At 41.7% G+C, this 20,017-nt stretch overlaps 1 protein-coding gene across 1 annotated transcript in view; it reads left to right on the forward strand.

Moving 5' to 3' along the window:
• The window catches only part of TPH2 (tryptophan hydroxylase 2), a 108,236-nt gene that overhangs the window by 54,985 nt on the left and 33,234 nt on the right, over positions 1–20,017 (forward strand). Inside the window, exon 8 of the mRNA XM_055395169.2 lies at positions 2,549–2,675. Within this exon, the coding sequence (XP_055251144.1) occupies positions 2,549–2,675 (127 nt within the window). The remainder of the gene's footprint in view (positions 1–2,548; positions 2,676–20,017) is intronic.

The raw sequence follows: 20,017 nt of genomic DNA on the forward strand, positions 1-20,017 counted from the left end.
CAAGAGAAGACACTACACATGGACATCACCAGATGGTCAACACCGAAATCGGACTGATTATATTCTTTGCAGCCAAAGATGGAGAAGCTCTATACAGTTAGCGAAAACAAGACCAGGAGCTGACTGTGGCTCAGATCATGAACTCCTTATTGCCCAATTCAGACTTAAATTGAAGAAAGTAGGGAAAACCACTAGACCATTCAGATATGACCTAAATCAAATCCCTTATGATTATACAGTGGAAGTGAGAAATAGATTTAAGGGACTAGATCTGATAGATAGAGTGCCTGATGAACTGTGCACAGAGGTTCGTGACATTGTACAGGAGACAGGGACCAAGACCATCCCCATGGAAGAGAAAGGCAAAAAAGCAAAATGGCTGTCTGAGGAGGCCTTACAAATAGCTGTGAAAAGAAGAGAAACGAAAAGCAAAGGAGGAAAGGAAAGATATGAGCATCTGAATGCAGAGTTCCAAAGAATAGCAAGGAGAGATAAGAAAGCCTTCCTCAGCGATCAGTGCAAAGAAATAGAGGAAAACAACAGAATAGGAAAAACAAGAGATCTTTTCAAGAAAATTAGAGATACCAAGGGAACATTTCATGCAAAGATGAGCTGCTTTTCTACCACAGAGAATTGACTCCTTAAAGGCTTTGGATCTCTCACATTTTCCTTCATTCTTTTTTAACTGCTACTTTTCACTTTCCCTTCTACCTGTAAGTGTTTGGACTCCATTGGTACCTCGGCAGGTATTAATAGAAGACTGTCCTCATCAAGCATTTAACAAACTCAAAAGTGAATCCAGTTTTGCACCAAAAATCCACCACCACAGTAACCATGACCTATCCTGGTCTCACATTAGAAAGACTTCTCACATTAATAAGACTTCTTTGGAAGTGAAGATGAAATTAGTGGCATATGAAAACGCTTAGCATCGTACTCAGCACAGAACAGGAGCCTACTGCACGTTAGCTTTCTTCCTTTCCTCCTTCTGTCTCTAACTTTATAGGCGAAGTAAGGGGTTCTGATAACATTTAAATTCCTCTTATGCACTAAAGCCCAGTGAGTCTGATTGTCTGCCTTAAGCTGTGTGATTGGAGAGTAACCGCCACAGTCTTTCCCACAAATTCAATTTCTGTGCAAAAAGGAGACTCTCGGCACATAGTTGATGGAGAATGAATTTGGATTTTCTTTTGGTATTGTGTCCACACATTCACGTTTGGCTGTCCTCTCAACCTGATGTATCTGGGAAGTGGTTGGCCAGGGCTGGACATGTGGTTTGAGTTGTGGAAACGAGGTGTTTTGACTGAGGAATGCCATCTGTTTTACATTGGTATCCATCATCTCCCCTGACCACCATTCCCTTGCCTCAACCTCATAACCCTCTGGCTTACTTTATACCTGTGTAAATGGTGGCAGCGCCTGGCATGTATGTTGTACCTTCTATTTGAAGTAATAACACTTACGAGAAGGCCAGGCCATATCAGGAAACATCTTTCAGTTACTACCTGGCTCATTAGTTTTGTCAAGAAAATGAAATATGGTCTGCCTTTTGACTCATTCCCAGAGAATCACAGGGGAAAGCACTGCAGTATTGTTTGGTATCAGGAAACAGGTTGTTTCATTGCGGCACATACCTGCCTTTCCCTGGTCATCTGGCTCCAAGTGGAAGCCCAGGCAAGTGAGAGAGGATCTAAACTTCTGTTATGACCCAGTTCAGGCTGGACAAGGCAGAGGACTGGGGCTCTTCCATTGTGAAGGCTCCAGGAAGTTGCTTGTGTTACAGGCTATGGGAAGAGCCGCTTGATACAGTATGGTCCTCTGCTCTTTCCCAGTGCCAGAAAAGTGTAACTTGAGATGCAATGTGACTTAAGGGTTGAGAGCAAGAGCTTAGAAATCGTGATAAGCTGGATTCAGATTTTGGCTTTATCACTGTTTTTTGGCAAGAGTCAACCTTTTTTCAGTAAAGAGCCATCTAGTAAATATTTTAGGCTTTGTGGGCCGTATGATCTCAGTGACAACTACTCAACTCTGCTGTTTTAGTGAAAAGGAGCCATACACAGTACATCAATGAATAGGCATGGCTGTGTTCCAATAAAACTTTACAGAAATAGGCAGTTGACTAGATTTGGCCAACAGCTTCAGCTTGCCCACTCATGATCTATAGAATGTTGCACTATAAGTTAGTTTAATTCTAGTTTCTTCTGAATATTAAAAGAGACAATGTATGTAACAAAACACTTAACACATGCTTGGCATATGATAAAATGCCAAGTATCTACTACTGCCAAATATCTACTACTTGAAAATAGTAGGTATTTTAATATTAATAGAAAAATATTAAAGTACTGTATATCATATAATTTAAGATGCCATTTGTTGTAGGATGCATATGGATTTCAGTTGTTAAAATGTGATAAAAAATCTTAGGATTGGTAAAACAGTAACAGTAATTAATTATAGTAACAAAGTTATATTTAGAATTTAGGTCTTTTTCTACCAGTGAAAATTTAATTCATCTAACATTTCTCTGTGATGTTTTTCTTGTCAGAGACACATGTCATGAACTCCTGGGACATGTCCCTCTGCTTGCGGATCCTAAATTTGCTCAGTTTTCACAAGAAATAGGCCTGGCATCTCTGGGAGCATCGGATGAAGATGTTCAGAAACTAGCCACAGTGAGTTCCTTTTCAGCCTGAAACCCATTCTGTTTGCGTCTGCTTGTAAGATGACGAAAGCTTTAGAGGTTCTATGAATCATAGGGAAACATTCTGGAGATGGCATGGCAACTTTATTTTCCCCCATGTGTGTTCCTTTGTAGAACAATGGGTACTTGGTTTATTAACTGTCAAAATCTTTGTATTTCATCCTTCTCATTCAGGGGCTAGCTTGATAGTAACTGTTTTAGATTTATAGGTCATGAGGTCTCTTTCATAACTGCTTAGCTCAGCTAGTATGGTGTAAAAGCAGCCACAGACAGTGTGTAAATGAATGTGTGGTTGGGTTTCAATAAAACTTTATGTATAAAAGCTGGCAGTGGGCTGAATTTGGCGTTTGCTGGCTCTTGTGCTGCTGCTGCTGCTAAGTTGCTTCAGTCATGTCCAACTCCTTATGACCCCATGGACTGTAGCCCGCCAGGTTCCTCTGTCCGTGGGATTTCTTCAGGCAAGAATACTGGAGTGGGTTGTCATGTCCTTCTCCAGGGTAGCTTCCCAACCCAGGGATTGAACCCTCATCTCTTAGAGGATTAGGATCCTGCATCGGCAGGCAGGTTCTTTACCATCAGCGCCACCTGGTGCTAAACACCAGTTCAGTGTTTATTTTCTAGAATTGTTTGTCCTAGTGAAAAGTATGCATTTAAGTAGGAGTTGTGCTTAGGAGACATGAGACATGGGTTTGGTCCCTGGGTCAGGAAGATCCCCTGGAGGAGGGCATGGCAACCCCCTCCAGTATTCTTGCCTGGAGAATCCCATGGACAGAGGAGCCTGGTGGGCTACAGTCCATGGGGTCACAAAGAGTCGGACATGACTGAAGCGACTTAACGTGCATCCAGTTGTTCTTGGGATTATTTCTGACTAGTCAGTATGGGTTTTTCAGACTCAATTTGAGCCAGCATTAAGCAGCTCATGCTAAACAATTACTATAAGTACAAAACCAGAGAAAGATTGAATAGATACTGTGATCTCAGCAAGGTTCTTTGCAAAACAAGTCATATGAGAGGAAAGGTGTAAGGTTGGCAGCTACCTTTAAGCTGCCAAAGAGCCAGATCCAGCAAACTCATGTGCTTTATCCTAGCCTCATATGGAGAAGCCAGCGTAACAAACTCACCTACAGGGGACAACAATGAGCAAAATCTGTTGACTTTGTTTTTCAGACTTTGTCTGTTGAGTCTGTTGACAACAATGAGCAAAGCTACTGGAGGAAGGAAAAATAGGATCCTAAATTGTGTGTTTGACAGACACACATTGGTGACATACTAGGCATGCAGGAGTATTCTCCACTCCCACCAGGAAATAAACGGTCTCCTAGATTTCTTAAGATGCAAAGCCCTTTCAGTATATCTGTTGTTTCCTAATTTTGATAGAGATAGAAACCAAGAAATATTATTCTGCTCGAAGAGAAATAGTGGAATAGCCACGCTGCTGGTGCCAGTGTGGCGATGAACAGAGGTTGGTGGGGGCTGCTGTGAGCTCAGAAGAGTGTGTGTCTTTTACAGCAGAAGCTGCCAGATGGGAATGTAGGCCTTTGTGTTGCTGGATCTTCTAAATTTGAGAGAGATTGGAAATCTCTAGGTTTCTAAGTGAGATTTAATGATTTAAAAATTTTAGCTCATGAAAAAAAAATCTACCATTATGAGCTGAGGAAAATATATTTGAATTGGGGTCTGTTCTTCCACTTTGTAGCCTCTGTTCTAGGAATTGTATCTCATGTATTTTGGTTATCTATTACTATGTAACAAGTAATCCCAAAACTTGGTGGCTCAAAACAATGAACATTTGTTATCTCATCCTTTCTGTGTTTGGAGATTTGGAAGCAGCTTAACTGAGTGGTTTTGGCTCAGGGACTCTCTGTTGTTTCTGTTAAGATGTGGGCTGGACCTATAGATGTCTTCAGATTTGGGAATGTTCTCCCAAGATGGCTCAGCCGTGTGGATATTGGCAACTGGCTTCCTTCCGAAGAGAGAGAGGGAGAGAGGAAGGGGAGAGGGAGAGGGGAAGAAAGGGAGAAAAGGGAGGAGACAGAGACGGCTGATTTTCGAATTTAGTTTTTAATTGGAGGCAAATTCCTTTACCGTGGTGTGTTGGTTTCTGCAGTTCAGTTCAGTCGCTCAGTCGTGTCCGACTCTCCGCGACCCCATGAATCACAGCACGCCAGGCCTCCCTGTTCATCACCAACTCCCGGAGTTCACCCAAACTCATGTCCGCAGAGTCGGTGATGCCATCCAGCTATCTCATTCTTGGTCGTCCCCTTCTCCTCCCGCCCCAACCTTTCCCAGCATCAGAGTCTTTTCCAGTGAGTCAACTCGTCACATGAGGTGGCCAAAGTATTGCAGTTTCAGCTTTAGCATCAGTCCTTCCAATGAACACCCAGGACTGATCTCCTTTAGAATGGACTGGTTGGATCTCCTTGCAGTCCAAGGGACTCTCAAGAGTCTTCTCCAACACCACAGTTCAAAAGCATTAATTCTTGGGCGATCAGCTTTCTTCAGAGTCCAACTCTCACATCCATACATGACCACGGGAAACACCATAGCCTTGACTAGACGGACCTTTGTTGGCAAAGTAATGTCTCTGCTTTTTAATATACTATCAAGGTTGGTCATAACTTTCCTTCCAAGGAGTAAGCGACTTTTACTTTCCTGGCTGCAGTCAACATCTGCAGTGATTTTGGAGCCTCCAAAAATAAAGTCTGACACTGTTTCCACTGTTTTTCCATCTATTTCCCATGAAGTGATGGTTCTGCAGTACAACAATGCAAATCGGTCATAATCATGCACAGGTCCCCTCCCCGCATCCCGCCCTCCCGGCCGCTCAGAGCTCCCCGTATGACACAGCAGCTCCCGCTAGCTCTCCCCCACAGGTGGTCGTGTATGAACGCAATGGCGCGATGCACACGACGCTGTCTGTATGCCAGCGCTACTTTCCCCACTCGTCCCGCCCTCTCCTCCCCCGCTGTGCCCACCCTCCGGTTCAGGGTGGGCCTTGCGGGAGGAAGGTGTAATGCCTTTGGTGACTCGATCACGTGCTGGTCACATCAGCCGCGCTCTGTTCATTAGATGGTGCTCCCTCCAGTGCATGCTCAAAGGTAGGACAATTCACCTCTGTTGTTTGGAGAAAGGCTCATCAGAGTGTTTGTTGGTGTATTTTATTTTATTTGTTTATAGTTGTGCTGGGTCTTTGCTGTTGCGTGGGCCTTCTCTAGTGGTGGCGAGCAGGGGCTGCCCGCTAGTTGCGGTCCATGGGTTTCTTATTGTGGAGGCTTTTCTTGTTGTGGAGCATGGGCTCTAAGTCAGGTGGGAAGAGTAGTTGTGACGCGTGGGGTTAGTTGCTCTGCATCATGTGGAGTCTTCCAAGATCAGGGATTGAATTCATGTCTCCAGTATTGGTCAGTGGTTCTTTACCCCTGAGCCGCCAGGGAAGCCCTGTAGATGTATTTTAAAACCACCGCACCATAAGTCCTGTTACTTAATTCTCAAACCATAGCTCTGGCTTTAAATGCTATATTTCAGAACTTTATTGTGCCCTGCAAATTCCTTGAAATTTTCTGGTTTCAGCCTTTGACCTCTGTAGCTTATACGCTTGATTAGAGATGGATGGTTTGCTTGCTTGTCTTATTCCGAACAGCTGCAAACTAGGAGTCAACCCTACAAGGGTGTGTGTGTGTGTGTGTGTATCTGTGTCCAAAGAGAGGAGGAGAAGGAGTGAGGTAGGACTTCATGGATGTGAATGTAGGTGGATCCTAGTGAGTGATCTAATTTATTTCTTAAAAGCAGTGACAATAAAACAGTTTTATTTTCTCTTCCATTGAATGATGATTAATTAATTCCATCTTTCAAACTAACATTTACGAAGAGTATGACAGGATCCTCACCTTTCAGAAAGTCATAGACTATACAGATAAAACTAAACTTGTCAGAGGAGAGAAACTTGTGCTGAGTCTTGAAAGGTGGGAGGGGGAAAGGAGGAGTTGAAGGATGGTTTCATTTAGAAGAAATCGCTCTGGTTTGGAGGCTTGACAGGGAAGGCCTGCTCACCAGTTTAGAGGACCATGCTGAAACCAAGGATCACCTTTTCTGTCACTACAACGAACAAATTACTCCTCATCTAAAACAGTATAAATGTGTTATCTTGCAGTTTCATAGAGTTAGAAGTCTGACACACTTCTCACTGGGCTAAGAGGAGGTGTCAGCAGGGCTGTGCCACTCTCTGGAGGCTCTGGGGCGGGATCAGTTTCCTGGCCTGTTTCCCGCTGCTAAAGGCTGCCTGCATTCCTTGGCTCGTGGCCCCTTCATCCACCATCAACATGGCCATGTTGCATCTCTCTCTCCTCTCATCGACTGTTGCTTCTAAGGGCTAATGTGGGGCCTACCTGGATAATTCATGGATTTCCCTATCCACACTCCATGTCTGCATAGATGGCAAACTCATAGGTTCTGGGTATTTGTGAGGGGGCAGTCGTCTTTGTTTCTGTTTTTACACTTGCAATGTAAAACCAACAATTGAAGCTTGAAACCTTTTTCACTAGGGCCAGTGAATTTGTAGAATAAGTTTTCCTTTGGAACTTACACTCCTTTGCATGGTTCCATTATCCTTGGCCATGGATTGCTTTAGTTCCAGTGGCCAGAAACAATTCCATCTATTAGAGATCACTGATCATGTTTCTCTTGTTCTCTTTCTTCCTCTTTTTCAATTGTTCTTTGCCTAGAAGATACCACTTTTCTGCAGAAGCCAATTCAAGTCAACAGATACTCTTTAAGTGGCTAAAGAATCCCAGGTTCCATGGGTGGGAAGAGGGGAAAGGCAAAGAAGTAGTACTTACTTCAAAGAACTCATGATCCAGTACACAAAAATACAGTAAACCCCGAGTCAGTGTTAGATTTCATTCATATACATAAGCAGATACATAGTAGAAGTAAATCTAAGTCTTTTAAGTGTGTCTGAGTTCTGAGCTCACTGTTGGAGACTGGGGTGCAGAGTCAGGTTAGGGAGGATCAAGAGCCTCTCGAGGGAGAGAATAAGTCTGGAGCCTCATAGTGGCTTTGACTGTTACAAAAACCAAGGAGACCATCAGCTTTCAAAAGACTTCAACTTAAAGATTATGAGTTTCTTTAAACACAGTGGAGAGTTGGGGCCCGATCTCCTCCTCTTTTCCTGACCTTGCTTTAGCAGATCTTGCATGAGCAACTCTCTTTGATTTTCTGTCTCTCACAAGCCTTGCAGTTCCATTTTTCTCAATTTTATAGACTTACTTTGAAAAGTATTTTGTGGACCAAGGAAATATTTGGAAAGCTTTACCCACATGATGGGGGGAATATAGAGGAAGACAGACTCCCAGTGTGAGGAGGCTAGCGATGTTTTGTGCTGAAATAATACTGTACTGCCATTGACTTCCAAAACCACATCTTATCCCTCAGTTAAAAACAAAGGGAATTGAAAACTGCTGGAATCTGGCTTGAAAGAAAACAGATTCCAGCTAGGCAAGTTCATAGTAAACTTGGGAATAAATAACCTATTGGATGGCACACATATTAAGGACTGTCAAGCCATATGCTGAAGCTAGAAGCTCAATTTAATGATTCTGTTGCAAGGACTAAGAGATTAAGAGGTAAGGCCTCAATGAGAGGGATAAAAAGACCAATGGTGGGGGAAGAGTGGTGGTTAGTGAGGCCTCTTAGCTGTCCAGATGAGAAATGGAGGTGTTATTAGCTGATTTCCTCCAAGTAGTTTCCATTAAGTCTCCTGAAAAAGTATTAGAACAAAATGAGAGATGAGATGTACCAAAGGAGAAAAATCCATAGAGAGGACAAATGGAAAAGCGCAGAAATCACTGTTTATGCAGAAAAATGAGACAGCCCATATTATTCTTTCACTCTAGGTAAGATTTATGTTATTAATGACTCTGTTTATATACTGCCTCCCTTTCCTTGTTTAGTGAATTTAAGCACTTAGGAGAGAGAGAGTCATGCCTGGTAAAAGTAGATACTTAATAACTTTCCGTGATGTGCCCTCAACAAATCCATCTAAGGAAGAAAGCAACCTCTGCTAAGCCTGGTGGATGCCGCCATGCCGCCAAACTCTTATTTTGTTCAAAGCTGCTTCTGAACTTCTGGGTGTGATTTCAGAGGGGCCAGGTTATTGCCTATAGCTACTGCCTCTTTTTGCTACATTTCTGCATGATATTTATTTTGACATTTTAATAATGCTCATTTTTGAGAATGAAGCTATGTCTGCTGTTTTATGTGGGCAATGGTTGCAGCTCCCTGAGAACCGTTTAAATGAAACTCTTTTGTATCTGAATAAATTGATGATGATGCTCAGTAACTGTATTTGAAATGCACTGTTATACCTGTAAATAATTTGCCCTCTGGTAGATAATGAATAAGGTCACTGGATTTGGCAGCGTTACTCTTTTCATACTCATCATAGCTGTCCAGGGTCTGTGCATGATAGATATGCAAAAATATTCCCAATAATGCCTGCCTAGCGTGTGCTGTAATTTTCAGACCAGCCATTTCCTACAGTAGGAAATGGTTTACATGGGTTTAATAGATTAGTGTCTTCTTTAAGGGCTGTAAACTTAAATGCCTTCAGGAACCAGATAGTAGCAAGGATGTCTGAAATAGCCTGATATAGGATAATAAGGAGTATTGGAGCCTGCGGAGAACTAGAGAATACATCTTATACCTAAAAGCCTTCACATCCAAAAATAAAAATAAAACAAAATATTCTTTGACTACAAATCTTTTTTTGCAAGCTAAAACAGAACTATAGGCTCTCAGTTGCCAGCCCTTGTATTGAAAGTTGGATTATACATTATATTATACCATGCAGAGGGACCAGCCCATGCTGGATTCATCTTTATTTCATATTGGACATACTCAATTACCACTTACTGGACAACTGGCTATTTTTCCCAAGAAAAGACGGCTATTACTGTGTTCACTAGAAATATATATCTTACTGCTGTTGAGAGGTGACTGGTTTTGAATTACAGCTTTAAACGGTCATAAGCATGACTGTCATACATATGTGCTGAGTATGTGTTGACGATTTATTTAACTCACTCATGAGGTAAAAGCAAAATGGTAAATTTCACTTAGAAAAGAACTTCAGAGACTGAGACTCTCTTGTCCCTGAGAGAAGGAATTCTGGAACAAGGTGCAAAATGTTTTCTGTTCTGTGGAGCAAAGAATAGTAACCTTGAAGTCATCTTTTCTACCAGGCAGAAATCATTTGCATGTCTAGTGGACAAAAATAACTTGAAATTTATCAATCTTCACCAAATTGACACCTGACTTATGGCATCTGGGCCTCAATCAATATAAATAGGAAGACAGACAAAGGGTGTATTCCCTCTATCGGTGCTTTTCAAATGGTAATGTGTATAAAATAACCTAGAGATCTCATTACAAGGAAGACTCTGGGCAACTCGGTCTGGAATGGGGCCTGAAATCTGGCATTTCTGATGAGATCCCAGGTACTGCTGACGCTGGTGGTCCAGAGAAGCAGGTAACCTGGTACACAGGTGTGCCTGTTAGACGAGGCTCGGGTGTGTTTTTCAGAAGGTATAGGGCAATCTTTTAGCCTTAGTTCTGGATTCAATACTTTTCCTAAAAACTGGGTTAACAGGGTATTGCCAGATAAATACGATGCGGTGTGACCTGAGTTTGTCTGGGACTTGTCCTGAGCCTGAAAATGCATCACTGAGGGCCTCGCCACTGGCCCCGGTTTGTGTGTCTGCTCTCACACTCTCCTGCCACCTGCTCACTTGCCATTTGACTTATGTCATTCCGTTTTCCAGGAATGCACAGACAGAAACTTGCTGATCAGGTAAATTTAGGAGCTAGCCCCAGGAGGATTATTGATTTCTCTTTCCCCAACTGTTAGGAAATGTAAAGGGATGCCTTTCACCACGCAGTGCATCCCACCCCATGTTGCAGATGGCTTCAAGTCAGTCTCTTCATTTCTCACATCATAAAGGCATTTTAAACAGACAAAGCTGCGCATCATTTGTTAGAGAAAGCAATCAGTAGGAATACACCACAGATGTTTCCCAAGCAGAATAAATCGGCCTCTGGCCCAGTTAGAATTTTCCCTTTACAGAGAGTTTTAGGTCATCCATTCAGTTCTGTCATCTCCAAAACATGTTTACCTTCATTTCCTGATGAAGAGCTTCTGTCACTGAGTCTTGGTGAAGCTGATGAGCAGAGAGTCTTGACCAAGGGTAAGGAAGAATGACCAGTCTTTTCCATAATGTGTTCCCAGAATATTAGTCTCATGAAATGTTATTATGAGCTCTGTGACAGAAGGGATCCATAGACAAATATATTTGGGGAAAACTAGATTAAATGAAATAAACAACTTTGTTTTCAAAGTATTGAGTTTTCAGGGCCTTTCCTAAGATAATGTGCAGAGTGAATCTTATAAGTAATAAAAATTTTATTTTTACAAACTGAAGTTTCTTCCATCTTAAGATGACATTGGTAGTAAGACATATCATTAATATGTCTTTTTTTAAAAAGGGAAAAAAGATTCAGTTAGCAAATTTTTTTTTACATTGTTTGTAAGAAGCTCTGTTTTAGAAATGGTAAAATGTGAACTTGAAAATAAAGAAAGTACTGGGTTGACCAAAAAATTCATTTGGGTTTTCCCCATGTTACAGAAAAAACTGAACAAACGTTTTGGCCAACCCAGTAGTTAGATGGTTACTGAAGTCTCTTCATGGAGGACGTGTTAGCCTCCCAAGCTATTAACATTCTAAGGAGCACAGTTTAGGAGATACAAGTCTAGATGTTTTTTTGAAAGGATGAGATTCATTGTGAGCGGAATCTCTGAATGAAAAAAAATCACCAGCTAATTTTTTTTGTAAGAAAGGACTGTCAAAAAATTAACAATGTAGGGTTCTGTTTATACTTTATATAAACAAATAATTTATGTGTTCCAAGTAAAAAGTTTGTGTTATTTGGGGCTTTTGATGGCTGTAAATGAAGTGTTTTTGAATTTCCAGGTATAACTAGGACTTTCTCTTGCTGAGAGTGGTAATGAAATGTACAGTCAGCTTTAAATTAACAATTGACTGTAATTCACATTAGAAGTGTATCGTAAAGGTAATGTTAGTTTATGAATTGCTAATGAATATTTTCCTGTCTGTGGAGGACATTAGCTTGTTACCCCATCTCTTATGAGTTTGCCTACCTGGCTGGGCATGGGGAACTTGCAGCTTTAAAAAGCTTATGGCCAGCTCTACTTCTTTCTGAAATGTATTACATTAAAAATGACCATTTAATATCTCTACAGAAAGCTCGAAATAAGCCCCAGGCTTATTTATTCCATGTAGAGTCTTTGAACTAGTTTAGGCATTTGGATCATTTGATACAAAGCTGACAAAAAGCTGGAAGGAATGCACATTTACATGTTCTTAATTGAGATGTTTGGGTGGATGATGAGTTAGTGTGCTATTTCTGAGAGTAACAATTAAAAATTAATAATATCTATTCCAACTCATTACTTTCACTTTTATGTATTCTGCGCATATAGAAAAGTGGTCTTGCCCTGCAAGGAGCTCTGTATTTCTTTAACCAGCCCCTTAGAGCTTCACTTCTGTCATTTGTCTTTTTTTTTTTTTACCACCCCGCCCTTGGTCTCTTTCTTACTTGAGTGCTCCAAGGCCATTCTTTCTTCTGACTGTTCTCTCTCCTGAGATTGTTGATACTGGAGCTAGGGCTATTTTGCACTATCTGCATATGTTTCACTTACAATATTCATGGTTACTATTATAGGTGTTCGTCATCTATTTATATTATGCTCAGAACACCATTGTTACTGGGAATTAAGATGTGAGCTCTACATTGCTCACTATGTTTAGAAACAAATCTATTTGCAGTCCGGAATAGTCATCCATTTTTGCAACTCAAATCTTTGTTCATCGTTTTATAACTGTATCCTGGGGCCTCAGAGAGCCAGCATATAACTGCAGATGAGGAGTAAAACCAACCCAACAGCTTATTTGAGATATTTGGAAACTCATAAAGTTAGAGCTGCGTCAGTAACTGCTCATCCTTTTTGTGTGTTGAGCTCGGTGCCCACTTGACTTGATCCTCAAGGATCCCTGCAAGTCAGCAGTTGGGGTCCCAGAACTTGATGAAGTTACTAGGTGGATGTTTTGATGGGCAGTGCATGGTGCGGGGTAGTGTGGTGGGAAGGGTCTAAAGCTGAAGTGAGCCTGATGGGCTTTGGGTGCCAGCTTTGTTCTTTCTAGCTACATTGAGATGTAACTGACTTACTACCTTGTATAAGTGATGTCCTTACCTGTTGCAGAATGGTTGCCACGATAGTGATGTAACACTGCATCTCCTCTTGTAGTCGCCCTTTCTTTTTGTGGTGAGAGTTTCAGATCTACTCTCTCTGCAACTTTCAAGTATATAGCTCAGTGTTATTAACTGTTATCATGATTCTATACATTAGATCCCCAGGACTTACGGCTGGAGGTTTCTCTCCTTTGATCTATATCTCCCTTTTCCCCGATTCCCATCTTCTGGTAAAGTGAAGTGAAAGTGCAAGTTGCTCAGTTGTGTCTGACTCTTTGTGACCCCATGGACTTTACTATCCATGGAATTCTCCAGGCCAGAACACTGGAGCGGGTAGCTATTCCCTTCTCCAGGGGATCTTCCCAACCCAGAGATTGAACCTGGGTCTCCCTGATTGCAGGTGGATTCTTTATCAGCTGAGCCACCAGGGAGGCAACTACCATTCTAATTTGTGTTTTGGTGAGTTTGGTTTCTTTAGAATCCACATAAAAGCGATATCATAGATATTTATCTTTCTCTGTCTGAGTTATTTTACTTAGTGTAATACCTTCACGGTCCATCGATGTTGTTGCAAATGGCAGGATTTCCTTCTTTCTTGTGGCTGAATAGTATTCCACTGTGTGTGTGTGTGACTTCCCAAGTGGCACTAGTGATAAAGAACCTGCATGACAATGCAAGAGATGTAAGAGATGCAGATCCCTGGGTTGGAAAGATCCCCTGGAGGAGGGCATGGCAACCCATTTCAGTATTCTTGCCTGAAGAATCCCATGGACAGAGCAGCCTAGTGGGCTACAGTCCATAGCATCTTAAAGAGTTAGACATGACTGAAGTGACTTACTGTGTGTGTGTGTATACATATGTATATATATCTCACATTTTTATCCATTAGTCCACAAATGGACACTTAGATTGTTTTCATATTTTGGCTATTTCAAATAATGCTGTGATAAACATGGAGTGCAGATACCTCTTGAGATCTTGCTTTCATTTCCTTTGATAATATACCCAGAAGGAGAACTTCTGGATCATATAGTAGTTCTGTTTTCAATTTTTTGAGGTAACTTCATACTGTTTTTGGGCTTCCCTGGTGGCTCAGAAGGTAAAGCATCTGCCTGCAATGCGGGAGACCTGGGTTTGATCCCTGGGTTGGGAAGACCCCCTGGAGAAGTAAATGGCACCCCACTCCAGTGTTCTTGCCTGGAGAATCCCATGGACGGAGGAGCCTGGCGGGCTGCAGTCCATGGGGTTGCACAGAGTCGGGCATGACTGGGCGAGCTCACTTCCCTTCACTTGATGCTGTTTTCCACAGTGTCTGCGTCAGTTTGCATTCCCACCAGGAGTGCAGAAGGGTTCTCTTTTCCACCTCCTTGTGAACACCTGGGTCTTATCTTTTGGTGGCCTGAGTGCCAGCTCTGTTACTTCTTGATTGTGCACTCAGGGGCCAACTCTGTTCCCTATTTGTGCCTCAAGTGTCTTCTTTAAAATGGAGATGTTCTTCTGCCACTCTGTGCTGAATGAGGATCAAATGAGATGAAATACTTCTGTGATGTGTGCTGTGCTATAGTCTAATATATCACATCGACATATGATACTAATCTCACTATCACTCCCCAAATCCAAACTGCACCGGAGCAGTTATATTGTTGATTAATTTCAAAGTCATTTCAAGCCCCTAAATCCTCTAGTTCCTCACACAGAGCTAACTTCTTCCTGTGATTCAAAAGCTCTGACATCGAGTCCTTCGTACTTTTCTGATCAAAGTGAGCTGGAATGCATTCTTCAGGCATAGATTTGTGCAGTCATTTTAATTTCCATAAAGATGTAGAGAAGAAGGAATTTTCTAGTTTAACGACAATAAAGTAGGTTTTCAAAATCTTAGGCTTGTATTAACGGAAATATTGGCGGTGTAATTCCATTTCTAGCAAAAGCAGAGAGAGGTGGTTGGGATTTTTTTTATGAAGAAGAATAGCAAAAGTAATGTTATATTGAACTATAGGAATTTAATTACCCCATTCCACAAATGTAGTTTTCAAATAAAGGAGTCAAAAGATTTTCCAGAGCTATTCTTCTGAACAGTGACATAAAAACCCAGAACGCATTTAGTGGATGTAAAATGTATTACTGTACATTAGGATCCATGGTGAAGGAAAGCACAATAAGAAACGCGACATGAGTCTGAGCACACAGTGATTACAAGTCTCTTTGCTCCCTTTGTAGAAATATTGTAATTGGCTTAGAATTTTATGTATTTGTCACTGTGAGAGTGGGCATTTCTGGAACATTTCTGATGGGTGGATTTCATCCTGGGGAGAAGGCTCCCAGAAAATGGAAATACTGTCATTTGAGGGCTTCGGTGTGGAGTAGGTGTCATATAAGAACTGCCAGAAGGCTGGGAAGGAATAAATCTCCGCGGGGCCCTCATCCTTCTTTAAACAGTCTTAAGGTCTGTCCTTTACAGTGTCCATAAAACATATTGCTCAGAAGGTAAACCCTAAGAATTCTCATCACAAGGAAAGACACCTTTTTCTTTTTGTTTTTTATTATGTCTATATGATATGGGGTCACAAGGAGTCAGACACGACTGAGCAACTTTCACACACATACACGCGTAGGAGATGACAGATGAGATGCCACCTAACTTCTTACAGTAATCGCTCACAGTATATGTAAGCCAGACCATTTTGCTGTACCCCTAATTTTTGCAGTGAACTATGTTGATCATGTCTCAGTAAAACTGGAAAAAAAACCCCATTCCCTCAGCAATGAAGAGAAGGCAGGGTGAATTAGGGACTCCTTTACTGAGAAGTCTTTACAAAAACCTTTGTTTCTCTTTCTTATTATACAAGTGACACATATTCACTGTAGAAAATTTTAAAAAATGGATAAACAAGGAAAATAATTTAAAGATCATTTCTAATATCACAGCAGCAATAACCAGTGTTAACAATTTGGTGGATAGCCTCCTAGTTTTTCTGAAAAGTTATTTTGCCACGGCAAATAGAAGAACTTGGTAAAGGGGAGTCCTGGCTTTGGAAAAAGAAGCAGCAAGATGTTGATCCATTGATCAAACACTTGTGCTGTCAGGAGACACTTTACCTTTTACATCAACAGAGGAAAAAGTAAATTGGAAGTACTCTAGCAATATGGGGATTATGATTTTTCACTCAGGTAATTTGCAAAGTGCTTTCGTGAACATCAGATGCAGCTAATGAAAAAAGTTAGCACTTTTAAAAATAAGAAAATTGGTTTTCATATATCTTTTAAACTTCTCTCTTCAAAATTTGCGTTATTCTTGTCCCCAAATTAGTGATTGCTACTTTTATCTAACCAATACTCACCCCTCCTACTGTTCTTCTTCTTTTTTTTTTGATAAGATCATGAACATCTTTACCCAGAGCCCTTAATCTCAGATAATCATACAGCTGAGGAGGAAATGGAAAGCTGGAGTGAAAGAGAGTGAATGCTCCTATATATGAGGGTTTTTCTTGAGCACTTTAGGGACTTGCCAGCAAAGCAGTATGGTGTAGTAGGTATTCAGACTGCAGGGTTCAAGGTCAAATTACGTGACTTCGCGTCTGGCTGTATCCCTTACTGGTTGGATAAACTTGGATAAATTAGTTAGCTTCTCTGTGCCCTAGTTTCTTCAACATTAAAATGAGAATAGTAATACTATCAAGTCTTGTAGCGCTATTGGGATTCATCAGATAAGGCACCGTCAAGCTGCTTGGCACAGAGCTATGCAATAAATAGCAGCAGAGTATTTGACAAATTGCACTCAAATTGCACTCGGTGGTCAAGTCAGTCAGACTCTAGTACAGGAAAGACCCCTGGAGAGGACTGCAACTCTTCTGGTGATCTTGGTTAGTTCTCTGACTTTCAGCTGGACTCAGGTTTTCCCTTCTGAAATGCAGGCTATGCAGTTTATATTACAAAGGGGTTGTAGATGCAGCGGCATGCCGCTTTGCAATGTAAGGTATTTTAACCATAAATAGTAAAGGGAAAGCCTCCTCCAAATGATGTCAAACTTCTCCCTGGAGATGGAAGAGGCCTCCTCGGAGTTAATAGCACACCTCCCCTGAGTGAGCATAGAGAAAGGCAAGTTGCAGGAAACAGCTGGGGAGAACAAATGAATAAACACTTGGAGGAGCCTGGTAGGCTGCAGTCCGTGGGGTCGCTAAGGGTCGGACACGACTGAGCGACTTCACTTTCACTTTTCACTTTCACACATTGGAGAAGGAAATGGCAGCCCACTCCAGTGTTCTTGCCTGGAGAATCCCAGGGATGGGGGAGCCTGGTGGGCTTCCGTCTATGGGGTCACACAGAGTCAGACACGACTGAAGTGACTTAGCAGCAGCAGCAGCAGCAGTGCCAATGAGAGCACATGAAATAATGAATTCCTGACTTAAACTTCTGAAGCAGATTAGGAGTGATGCTGTTCATTGGTACATGCAGCACTCCCTTAATAACTCAGTTCAGTTCAGTCTCTCAGTCATGTCCGACTCTTCGTGACCCCATGGACTGCAGCACGCCAGGCTTCCCTGTCCATCACCAACTCCCGGAGTTCACTCAGACTCATTCATGTACATCGAGTCGGTGATGCCATCCAGCCATTTCATCCTCTGTCATCCCCTTCTCCTCCTGCCCTCAATCTTTCCCAGCATCAGGATCTTTTCTAATGAGTTAGTTCTTCGCATCAGGTGGTCAAAATATTGGAGCTTCAACTTCAGCATCAGTCCTTCCAATGAATATTCAGGACTGATTTCCTTTAGGATTGACTGGTTTGATATCCTGGCAGTCCAAGGGACTCTCAAGAGTCTTCTCCAACACCACAGTTCAAAAGCATCAATTCTTTGGTGCTCAGTGAGAGTCTAATTCTCACATCCATACATGAATACTGGAAAAACCATAGCTTTGACTAGACAGACCTTTATTGGCAAAGTAATGTCTCTGCTTTTTAATATGCTCTCTAGGTCATAACTTTTCTTCCAAGGAGCAAGTGTCTTTTAATTTCATGGCTGCACTCACCGTTTGCAGTGATTTTCGAGCCCCCCCAAATAAAGTCTCACTGTTTTCATTGTTTCCCCATCTGTTTGCCATGAAGTGATGGGACTGGATGCCATGATCTTAGTTTTCTGAATGCTGAGCTTTAAGCCAACTTTTTCACTCTCCTCTTTCACTTTCATCAAGAGGCTCTTTAGTTCTTCTTTACTTTCTGCCATAAGGGTGGTGGCATCTGCATATCGGAAGTTATTGATATTTCTCCTGGCAATCTTGATTCCAGCTTGTGCTTCATCCAGCCCAGTGTTTCTCATGATGTACTCTGCATATAAGTTAAATAAGCAGGGTGATAATATGCAGCCTTGATGTACTCTTTCATGATTTGGAACCAGTCCGTTGTTCCATGTCCAATTCTAACTGTTGCTTCTTGACCTGCATACAGATTTCTCAGGAGGCAGGTGGTCAGGTGGTCTGGTATTCCCATTTCTTTAAGAATTTTCCACAGTTTGTTATGATCCACACAGTCAAAGGCTTTGGCATAGTCAATAAAACAGAAGTAGATGTTTTTCTGGAACTCTCTTGCTTTTTTGATGAACGAACAGATAGTGGGAATTTGATCTCTGGATCGTCTGCCTTTTCTAGAACCAGCTTGAACATCTGGAAGTTCACGGTTCATGTATTGCTGAAGCCTGGCTTGGAGAATTTTGAGCATTCCTTTACTAGCGTGTGAGATGAGTGCAATTGTGTGGTAGTTTGAGCATCCTTTGGCATTTCCTTTCTTTGGGATTGGAATGAAAACTGACTTTTTCCAGTCCTGTGGCCACTGCTGAGTTTTCCAAATTCGCTGGCATATTGGGTGTGCCATGGCTTTCATAGCACTTTCATAGCATCATCTTTTAGGATTTGAAATAGCTCAGCTGGAATTCCATCACATCCACTAGCTTTGTTCGTAGTGATGTTTCCTAAGGCTCATTGGCCCTAGGTGAGTGGTCACACCATTGTGGTTATCTGGGTCATGAAGATCTTTTTGTATAGTTCTTCCATGTATTCTTGCCACCTCTTCTTAATATCTTCTGCTTCTGTTATGTCCATACGTTTTCTGCCCATCTTTGCATGAAATGTTCCCTTGGTATTTTTAATTTTCTTGAAGAGATCTCTAGTCTTTCCTAGTCTGTTGTTTTCCTCTATTTCTTTGCATTGATCACTGAAGAAGGCTTTCTTATCTCTCCTTGCTATTCTTCGGATCTCTGCATTCAGATGCTTATATCTTTCCTTTCCTCCTTTGCCTTTCACATCTTTTCTTTTCTCAGCTATTTGTAAGGCCTCCTTGGACAACCATTTTGTCTTTTTGCATTTCTTTTCCTTGGGGATGGTCTTGATCATTGCCTCCTGTACAACGTCACGAACCTCTAGCCATAGTTCTTCAGGCACTCTATCAGATCTAATCCCTTGAATCTATTTCTCACTTCCACTGTAAGGGATTTGATTTACGTCATACCTGAATGGTCTAGTGGTTTTCTCCACTTTCTTCAATTTCAGTCTGAATTTGGCAATAAGGAGTTCACGATCTGAGCCATAGTCCGCTCCCAGTCTTGATTTGCTGACTGTGTAGAGCTTCTCCATCTTTGGCTGCAAATATTGTAATCAATCTGATTTTGGTATTGACCATCTGGTGATGTCCATGTGTAGAGCCTTTTCTTGTATTGTTGGAAGAGGACATTTTCTATGTCCAGTGCGTTCTCTTGGTAAAACTTTGTTAGCCTTTGCCCTGCTTCATTCTGTACTCCAAGGCCAAATTTGCCTGTTACTCTAGGTGTTTCTTGACTTCCTACTTTTGCATTCCAGTCCCCTATAATGAAAAGGACATCTCTTTGGGGTGTTAGTTCTAGAAGGTCTTGTAGGTCTTCATAGAACCATTCAACTTCAGGTTCTTCAGCATTACTAGTTGGGGCATAGACTTGGATTACTCTGATATTGAATGGTTTGCCTTGGAAA

Source organism: Moschus berezovskii, chromosome 6 (assembly GCF_049115385.1).
Source record: "Moschus berezovskii isolate FMDL1 chromosome 6, NW_MosBer_1.0, whole genome shotgun sequence".
In the NCBI taxonomy this organism is placed as follows: Eukaryota; Metazoa; Chordata; class Mammalia; order Artiodactyla; family Moschidae; genus Moschus; species Moschus berezovskii.